The sequence below is a fragment of the Pavona decussata genome, unplaced genomic scaffold (genome assembly GCF_977016875.1).
Source record: "Pavona decussata unplaced genomic scaffold, jaPavDecu1.1 SCAFFOLD_92, whole genome shotgun sequence".
NCBI lineage: Eukaryota > Metazoa > Cnidaria > Anthozoa > Scleractinia > Agariciidae > Pavona > Pavona decussata.
Genome location: NW_028145509.1, coordinates 1,160,271 through 1,171,075, shown reverse-complemented (window position 1 = coordinate 1,171,075; position 10,805 = coordinate 1,160,271). Strand labels below are relative to the sequence as shown.

The 10,805-nt window shown below is 38.9% G+C and overlaps 1 protein-coding gene across 1 annotated transcript; it reads right to left on the bottom strand.

Moving 5' to 3' along the window:
* Positions 1-435: 435 nt before the first annotated feature.
* Positions 436-10,408, bottom strand: LOC146473758 (uncharacterized). Its single transcript, XM_085117778.1, has 4 exons — positions 9,344-10,408; positions 2,684-2,905; positions 1,297-1,974; positions 436-857 (listed from the first exon to the last, which is right to left on the bottom strand). Exons 1-4 carry the CDS (start codon positions 9,423-9,425, stop codon positions 706-708), a joined length of 1,134 nt encoding a protein of 377 aa, XP_084973904.1. The 5' UTR covers positions 9,426-10,408; the 3' UTR covers positions 436-705.
* Between the last annotated feature and the right edge of the window lie 397 nt (positions 10,409-10,805).

Below are 10,805 nucleotides of genomic sequence, written 5' to 3'. Positions count from 1 at the left end.
GCGAGTGGTCAGCCAGTCCAAGATGGCGCCCAAACCCTGAAATCGCACAGCATCCAGAAAGAAGCGACTCGAATAGTATGCGTTCTCCCGAACGTCGAACGCAAATATTTGGTATCCTTTGGCGGATTTCTTTGATAAATCGTCTATCTACTTCATGCAAGTTCACCTATAGTCTCCATTAACATGGCAATAATCACTGCTTCTGAAGGAGAAGCAAGGGGCAATGAAAATAGGATTTGAAATTCGGACAAGCAACTAAAAATTCTGGGGAGATGACTCCAAAGCACCTATGAGAAAAACAACATTGAATGGATGGATAAATTATCGCAATTCGTTAATAGTAGTGAACCCTCGCTGTAAAAAATGGCCCGTTCACTTAGTTTACGTTGTAGGCGACGTCTTTTGAATATCATATCCGTTAGCCTGATGGGTTGTTTCCTTGTTTATATACCGGCCTGTTAATTCGGTATAAAGTGCAATTGTCGTCATTTAGACTAATTTCGACGATAGCAGAAAGAGCAAATAAAGTAAACACACAAAAATCGATTCGCTGTTCCGCCGCAGTGAGCTTTATTTCAATATGAACCCATTTAACGGGTACAAACCAAGAAAGATTACACGTGCGCTGAAAATGACTCCACCCTACACCTTAATGGCTACCTAAATACCCTTTTTGTCATCACGTGGGAGAAATATCCATCACGATTAAGAAGAGAAACGTGGTGGCTCCAGTAACTTCTGCAACACTTTAGCTCTTGCTATCTCCGAGGGCGACACGAAGAACAACTTGAAGACCCTGTCATCTGCTGGAGTGAACGGAGGGCGTTGGATACGTCGGAGCTCATCAAAACTCATGCCTAAAAGAAGCAGTTTCAAAGTCATTCCTTCATAACCACACCAATTAAAAGTTCTAGAAACAATTTTTTCATTTAAGACGAGTCTGGTGCGAAGGAAAACAAGAGACGTGACAATGCCTGGAAATTAAAGGCTGGGGTTGGACACATGCACATGCACATGCACATGCATCACACATGCACATAACTTCCTACGAAGTTAAAGGACAAGGTTATCCACTAAATGAACCCGTTTCCTCTTTAAAAAAAATTAAGGATATAAAAGGGTGACATCACGTGATTGAGCCATATTCAATATCTCGAAATAATGAGCTCACACCAGAACGTAACGATAGCAAATGGTTGGTTAAAGCAGCAACAAGATTTTCGCTCACTTTTTCTTGCAAAATCTTTACCTTGGGACAACAATGAAAAACAATGAATTCAAACCGTTTGTGCTTACGATCGTATTTTTCCCGGGCCTTAATCTCGCTCTTGGTCAACTTGTATTCCACTCTTACACCTCCTGGCAGTGCGTTCTGATCGAGGACTTCTTTGGGTAAGATTTGGGTGCCTGGCATGACCTCATCCACTGTCGAAAAGAAAACATTCCCATGATACTCGCTTTTCTTTTGCCAGGTGTCCCAGATCTTGTCCACAAAGCTGTGATGAAGGAAGAACTCTGGAGCGGCCGCTGATTCGTGGGTGCACATTGTTCCTCTGATCACGCAATGGACTGTACCATGGAGGTCCACCCTAAGCGCTAGCTCAAAATCTGTAAAGTTCTCAGGTCCGTATTTCAGAACCTCTGCTACTGCTATCCTGTCCGGGGTTGTTCCATCAAAATCGCGCTGCAAGCACTCAGGGGAATCTCCAGCCTCTATTGGCACGAGACTAAATTTGCTCTCTCTGAATGGACCCGACTGCACACAATTGTCAGATCCTTCTCCGTTTCCCCCGAAACCGGTGGGGCTGCTGTACCAAACGCTGCTTGGATACGTCGCGTCAAATGGGTCACTGGAAACAGCACTCCAGTCCCAATGAGCTGTCGTGAATCTGCAGTCGACTTCACGGAGAAGGTTCTCGTAACGCAGTATAAATAACCGATGCCATGGAAGGAAGAAAGACTTGTCGTGAATGGCTGAAGAAGAAGATAGAGGAGATATATAAGTTCAATCACAAAGATAAGAGACAAACTAATGAATCGCATTTTTGAGCGAAAGATGTGTATACTTGATCATGAATAGATGGACTACAAAAACGAATGTCTTCACATAGAAACAACTTTTGATCATGCCACACTCATAGCTACAGCCTCATTAAAATAATTAACTATGGTAAAGACCGAGATCAATTTACTAACACTTTTGGTTATGTGGTCGCTTTTACATTTGTTGTAACTATAGATAGAAAATTTACGCTTATAACCGGTGATCCGAAAAATAGGAAGCAACTGTAGTTAGACTCAAGCAGGATGACTCGTTGAAGACTTAGCTACAAAACGAGATCCAGTCAGTGATGTAAACGCAACCTATGGACTTTAAAATTAACCGTTAAATGTAACAGTGTTGATTAACACTTTTTGTAAGCACACCTTCTAAGTATATTTTACTTTTTTATCGATTTGTTTAAGGCGTCCGTTTATTACCCAAAACTCAGTACTCACGGCTTGTTTACAGCATATATAAAAGAACGGAATCTTATACCATTCAATTTGCCATTGGAAGATTTCTATATTTTCTAATTGAGGTAGTTGCGCTATGGCTGAGGCATGTAGTGTTCGATAAAAATGATTTTTAACTGTTATCTTCATTATGACATATTTATCTATAAGGATTTCCTATCCGGACCTGATTCAAATAGGTTATAGTGCTCAATGATTAGGCTGTCGTATCTGTCCTTGAACTGTGGGTCACTGGAGGCCTTTTTAATGACTGCGATGTAACGTCTCCGTTCTTTTGGTGTCATTGTTGTGAATTCTTTTCTAATTCGGACACAATCCACCAAGCGTCCTCTAACACACGTACATCTCTGTCCACAATCATCAAATGAGACAGTACCCTCCATACAACCTAAATAAAAACAACAACATAAACAACAAACAGTTGTTGTAAATTTTATCACAAAAACACCAAATGTACCCTCAGTTGAATAGGTTTTTGCTTTATCAAAACAGTTTGGTGATTTATTTTTTTAACTTATATCCTTTAACTTCATATCGATGTCGACCATTCCGGACAGATTCATTGGAGTCATTTCCATACAATGAGAGAAACGTTGTGATAGCCGCCATATGCAAACTCGGCGGCCCATTTCTGACTCCCATTTTGGCAAAGAAACTGAATCGTAACAAACTTTAAGCCAGGGCTGAGTTAAGGTCATTAAAGGGGCACTGTCACGGCAATTTTGCTGTATTTTTGCCAATTAAGAGTGCCTGACTGTAACTTTCGAGAATCGCTGGCCAAGCTTGAAAAATCGAAACTCCTGATAATTTGCCTGAAGTTTACTTTTGGGGAACTATCTTCGAAAATATTATTTGAATGTTCTGGAAATTTTTAGTTTTCGAGAATTTTGGAGAAAACGAAATAACGGGTTTTGCCTCATTAATTATGCAAAAATCTCACTCAAAATTAGCCAAGTTCAATACGCTTGTGTTGAAACAGTACGCAACGCTAGAAAGCGAGATCGGTTTTGAATATGAGCATAACTCACCTACTTTCTATCAATGGGGCCTATGTAAACTTTTGTAGAACTTTGGAGGGTTTTATGGTTCTTTGAAAAATTGACATTTTGAGGACTTCGCGATGAGGCGAAAATTGAGTAAGTTTGAAGGTTTAAAATGCATCTTGGTATGTCAGGTATCGACTCGAGAGGAACATTGTGATAAAGCTCGGGTCTTCGTCTTTAATAATACGAAATAAAAAATCTGGGCAATCAATGCACGCGCTGACGAAAACCAAAGTTAGCGAGGCTTCGTTAACAAATTTGCATAATTCGCAACTGTTGAGAAAATGCTATGTTGTGGCGACTCGGTGAAAACATTGACCCAGGCTATCTTCAAATGGTTATTTTACCCCACATTGCATTTGTCTGTTTCTCTTTCTTGTTTTAATAAGGTGTTAGAAAAGGTCGGGAAAAAAAAGCGTGATCGGAAAAGAAAATATTCGTCAAATTCTGGTGGGAAATTTGCATAATGCAAATCTTCCAATAAATCTTTCTGCAAAGGAATCTGATTGGGAAGGTTTCGTTAAGAGACCATTTGACCGAAACACCCCACATAAAAGGAGTCAAAACAACGTTTAATAATTCGATTTTAACCAATTATTGTCGAATCTTAACCTTTAAATTAATAGTGCCAAAGTGATACTCGCTATTGCGTTATCTGCGTCACGTCAGTAGCTGTCGATAAGTCTTAGAATATAATGCCCACAAACCTGAACTTGTGCTGCGAAATTGCTAATTACAACAACTAGAAAAAAGACCTTTATTTACTGGCATATGAGTGGTTTTGATAAAAATAAAACGTTCACATGACACTTGAATCACGTTTAAAAGATACATGCTTGTCAAATGAGATGCGAAAGTTGGACACAGGGTCGGTCAAAGTGAATATTTTTTCATTAAATCAAGTTTGTTTACTGGAATGCATGCTTTTTCAAATAGCTAGTCCAACCTTCTTCAGTGGCCTTCCAAATAATGATCACCCAGAATTGGGTCAGTCAAAAAAGCTCTCAATTCGTGTTGTTTGATACTGTACATTTGCAAGTGACTGAAAAACAATGTCAGCTGGCACGCCATATTTTCACGTAATTACTGGTATGAAATGTCACACATGCACGGATACACGCTTCAAAAAACCTGTGTGCCAATTTCCGTTTAACAAAATAATAACCTACCTACAGTCCACATTGGCTGTAGGGCATGCATTTATCTTTGTCGAATGTCAACGACAGAAACACGGGTATCTCAGTGACACTGTATACACGCAATGTCTACTGCATACATCACAGTTAGCCGAAGCTCTATGACCTTTGTTTGACCTTTATATTTTGAGGTCACGATGAGTGTTACGCAATGGCGTAAATTATAAGGGTTTGTATGGGAATTTACGGATGTGTTTTGGAGTCGAAAGTAAAGGGCATGAATTGAACAAAAATTGCTTAACTTGTCTCCTTGATCTCTTGCCAGTGTTTGTGCGCCATATTTTGGCCATTTAGTACGATTCCAGTGGGTTTTTAAAGGTTTGCTGAAAATTTTCCTCTCTATATACGATATCCCACTATAGATATATATCCCCAAAATTGTGGTCACTTTGGTAGCAATAGTATACTTTGAAATAAATTGCAACGTTAACAACGCAGTCATTATAAAACACGAGTCGCAGACGAAGAACTGCGGACCACGGGGTGGGCATAAAGTTCGTATTAGGATAGGAGGACTTTGGACTACGGACTATGGACTGACTGCACGCCCTACAGCTTACATTGGCTATAGGGCATGCATTTATCTTTGTCGAATGTCAACAACAGAAACACGGGTATCTCAGTGACACCGTATACACGAAATGTCTACTGCATACATGTCTATGTACGACATCTAGATGATTGTGCACGTGGGCTCATTGGCTGATCACGATCATGATCATCAAACATCCTTTTGCAATTTTGATTACGCCAGTTTTCACCATATCGAACCCTGAGATGAATGCTTAAAACTAAAATGACGGCTCTCTTCAGCGCGCATGTTTCGGCCTGACCCAGCCATGGCGAATACGCTGGTCGTACACCTCAAAGAGTGGCAAAGAAATAACAGACTGCTCTACCTCAAAATGCCTCGGTCCACGTTTGTAGAGTACGTTCGGCGCCTTCTCTATCTTAAACTTCGAAAAAATTTTCTAGAACATGAAACTTCTTTCTCGACGATCTCTTCTGATTGCGTGAGCGAAATGGTTCTTGTCAAATGACAATAGCGGAATGATTGTTGCTAAGTGCACGCGTCTCTGTAACCATTTACATTAGCATAACTAGTACTCATTGATCATTCATGACAACAAGAAAACAATGGAGTCAACTAAGCGCGAATTTCAAAGAAGCTCAGTTGCGCTAAAAAAATGTTATAGGTCGGTAACTTTTTATAAGCAATTCGCAGAACAAGCTGAAGAAAGGTCATCATTAGAATTTCATTCATGTTGCGCACAAGACTCGACAAACGTTGGCGGCACGCGCCTCTACTGTGGAAAGTAAATTTTGTGTCAATTAACGGTTTGTTGACGATTAAGAGACAAAGACGAGAAAACAATGCACAACGGCCATGAAAGCGTTCAATTTATACATACACTAGTGGAACTACTGCACTGAAAGTGGTTCGTAACTAAATTCCTCAAGAACCCTGTTACATTTTTTGAGATTGACATATGTAATCTCCAATTCATATGTTTGCAAAGAGATCCTTTCAGCTTAAAATCGAATTCCGTACCCCAGTAAAATTGTCGTTGTTCTGAGCGACATTTCCCTTATCCCACCCCCGAGAAGGGTGATATTGTCAACATCTGGTCATCAACGAAGATTTTGAATCTCGCGGTCGTAAATTTGCTAAGCGTCGGTTCTTTCAAGCTTTTGTTCTAGAAACAAAAGAGCCTCAAAGCTGCAAACAATAAAAATGCCCATAAAAGGAAGTTAATCCACTGCCATTGTCTACCAAAAATTAAACGCAAAGCTTGATATGAAGCAAGATTTTACGTTTGCACTGTCGATCCTCACTATTTTATTCCAAGTCCTTGTTTTGTTTCTAAAAAAAAAAACAATAAAGGGACAAAAACAACTACCGAAACTTGATTTGATACATATTAAACTTACTGAGAATGAATACAAGCAAAATATGATTTTCAGACTTCAGTTCTCCTTTAAACCCAGTCCGTAGTCCGTAGTCCGTAGTCCGTAGTCCGTAGTCCGTAGTCCGTAGTCCGTAGTCCGAAGTCCTCCGCTTACTTTAGTTTCTCTTTTATACCAAGTCCGTGGTCCGCAGTCCTTTGTCTGCGACTCAGACTTTGTACTGACCTCATTGTTGACGTTGCAACGAAAACTATTGCTACTGAAGTGACCAACCTTTTGGGGGCATATATAGCAGGATATAGAGCGAGGAAAATGTTCAACAAACTTTTAAATACCCACTGGAATCGTACTAAAATGGCCAAAATATGGCGCACAAACACTGGCAAGAGATCAAGGAGACAAGGTAAGCAATTTTTGTTCAATTCATGCCCTTTACTTTCGACTCCAAAACACATTCGTAAATTCCCATACAAACCCTTATAATTTACGCCATTGCGTAACACTCATCGTGACCTCAAAATATTAAGGTCAAACAAAGGTCATAGAGCTTCGGCTAACTGTGATGTATGCAGTAGACATTGCTTGTATACAGTGTCACTGAGATACCCGTGTTTCTGTTGTTGGCATTCGACAAAGATAAATGCATGCCCTACAGCCAATGTGGACTGTAGGTAGGTTATTATTTTGTTAAACGGAAATTGGCACACAGGTGTTTTGGAGCGTGTATCCGTGCATGTGTGATATTTCATACCAGTAATTACGTTAAAATATGGCGTGCCAGCTGACATTGTTTTTCAGTCACTTGCGAAGGTACAGTATCAAACAACACGAATTGAGAGCTTTTTTGACTGACCCAATTCTGGGTGATCATTATTTGGAAGGCCACTGAAGAAGGTTGGACTAGCTATTTGAAAAAGCATGCATTCCAGTAAACAAACTTGATTTAATGAAAAATATTCACTTTGACCGACCCTGTGTCCAACTTTCGCATCTCATTTGACAAGCATGTATCTTTTAAACGTGATTCAAGTGTCATGTGAACGTTTTATTTTTATCAAAACCACTCATATGCCAGTAAATAAAGGTCTTTTTTCTAGTTGTTGTAATTAGCAATTTCGCAGCACAAGTTCAGGTTTGTGGGCATTATATTCTAAGACTTATCGACAGCTACTGACGTGACGCAGATAACGCAATAGCGAGTATCACTTTGGCACTATTAATTTAAAGGTTAAGATTCGACAATAATTGGTTAAAATCGAATTATTAAACGTTGTTTTGACTCCTTTTATGTGGGGTGTTTCGGTCAAATGGTCTCTTAACGAAACCTTCCCAATCAGATTCCTTTGCAGAAAGATTTATTGGAAGATTTGCATTATGCAAATTTCCCACCAGAATTTGACGAATATTTTCTTTTCCGATCACGCTTTTTTTTCCCGACCTTTTCTAACACCTTATTAAAACAAGAAAGAGAAACAGACAAATGCAATGTGGGGTAAAATAACCATTTGAAGATAGCCTGGGTCAATGTTTTCACCGAGTCGCCACAACATAGCATTTTCTCAACAGTTGCGAATTATGCAAATTTGTTAACGAAGCCTCGCTAACTTTGGTTTTCGTCAGCGCGTGCATTGATTGCCCAGATTTTTTATTTCGTATTATTAAAGACGAAGACCCGAGCTTTATCACAATGTTCCTCTCGAGTCGATACCTGACATACCAAGATGCATTTTAAACCTTCAAACTTACTCAATTTTCGCCTCATCGCGAAGTCCTCAAAATGTCAATTTTTCAAAGAACCATAAAACCCTCCAAAGTTCTACAAAAGTTTACATAGGCCCCATTGATAGAAAGTAGGTGAGTTATGCTCTTATTCAAAACCGACCTCGCTTTCTAGCGTTGCGTACTGTTTCAACACAAGCGTATTGAACTTGGCTAATTTTGAGTGAGATTTTTGCATAATTAATGAGGCAAAACCCGTTATTTCGTTTTCTCCAAAATTCTCGAAAACTAAAAATTTCCAGAACATTCAAATAATATTTTCGAAGATAGTTCCCCAAAAGTAAACTTCAGGCAAATTATCAGGAGTTTCGATTTTTCAAGCTTGGCCAGCGATTCTCGAAAGTTACAGTCAGGCACTCTTAAGTGGCTCAAATATTTGACGAAAAACCTTTTTGCAAACTTGAAATTGCTCTAAGAACGCCGTGAAGAAAGTGATAAGCTATAATAGGTTTTTGGAAACTTCCCTAAAATATACAAGAAGAACTTGCCAGCCGTTTCCATCCTAGCCATCCGCAGCCAAACATAATAACTACTATTTTCTGTGCTCTAGAAGAGTTATTGTTAATGAATGTGAACCATTATTCATCAGTTGAACGATTCCACCTATTCAAATATGTTTGGCCCCGCAAAGGGATACTAAAACTGATAGGTCACACTGCCCTTTAAGTTCTATTCCATTACCCAGTATGGTGGTCTTTTAATAAATGCCATGCCTTTTAAATTGTTATGCTTGAGAAGTGTATCACAGTAGTCACTGTGCTTCATTTGTCAAGGTAATGTACATGTGCTTATAGTAGTGGCTGTGCTCTCTTCCTTAGCAATTTTTCTTTCTTGAATTTATGTAACACTGCATAATTTCTGGGCACGAATAAAGACTGTTGTTGTTGTTGTTGTAGTTACCTTTCGCCGGTCCCATCACCATTCCATCCACTGTACTGGTTGAGAGCATCAACGCAAAAACAATCAGCAATTCGCAAGCCATTCTTGGTTCTATTGATATAAAACGGTTAAGCGTGCATGGTTAATTCTTGATTGAACGTATTAACTGAAATATCAATCGATTGATTGATTGATTGATTGATTGATTGTTTGATTGATTGATTGAATGATTGATTGATTGATTGATTGATTGATTGATTGATTGATTGATTGATGGATGGATGGATGGATGGACGGACGGACGGACGGACGGACGGATGGATGGATGGATGGATTGATTGATTGATTGATCGATTGATTGATTGATTGATTGATTGATTGATTGATTGATTGATTGATTGATTGGTTTGTGGCTGGTTGTGTAGATGAATGGATTGAAGAAACGATCAGGCCGTTTTTATTTCTATATTTTACTTAAGCTGGACGCTTAATCGGAAAGACGACAAGGATCTATTTTTATGCAGGCCAAACTGTTTAGTGTAATTTTTATTGCCTGTTGGGTAATATATTTCGATGATTTTGGTCTAGAAGAGGGTTTAATCGCCTAGCAATCTGAAAGCGTTGTAGAGGGGCATTTTGATTTGAAAATAGGTAAATTTATCAGGAGTCAGGTTTGAAATATGGCGTGAAAAATCGTATATGCGAAACATTGGTAAGATTGTGATTACCAGCTAAACCGAAAAATGACCCTCTAAGATAAGTTCCCAAATCTAAGACCAAAGCAGCTCTCCGAAACTTTCCCCTACGGAATATAAGTATATGTACTGTATGCTGCTCATTTTTTAAGCCTATCCACAATCTCCTTCTTTAAAACAAACCTTTAAACGAATTTCGAGCACCTCTAATTTCAGGGATGGATATTTCAAATTTTACAGTTCAGAGTATGGGACAGAATTCCAGGTTTTTAAGGAAGCTCACGCTGCTGTTAAAGGTTAATTAATGAGCTAAAATATCGTTTCGACAAATTCACAAATGAAACTTTTCTTTCGTCGCAGGTCGCCTTTTTAGTATGTGTTGTGGTGATATTATTTTGCCATTTAAAGGCTAAAATTCTACAACTTTACCTTCATGACTTTCGAGTGTGAGCTGGTTCTAAAGAAACTAAAACTGAATCAATAAGTTATTTTTTACTTTTAAATACTAATCTGACCTAGATCTTGTTTAAATTCGGAACCTCTAATAGAAAGGAAAAGCGATCACTGTGATCTCAGTAACGATCAAATACCGATGATAGTTAGGAGAAAGGTCATCTTTACAAAGTACGAATGAAGTAGTGACCGAAAAGGGGGATCAAAATTCCATGGAAAACAGGACTAAGCTGAAATACCTAAAACAAATCCACAACCACCCACCCGGCTTAAAAATACAAAAATGGACATTGAAATTCAACTTAACACACCTTACGTTTGGAATATCCCAGTAT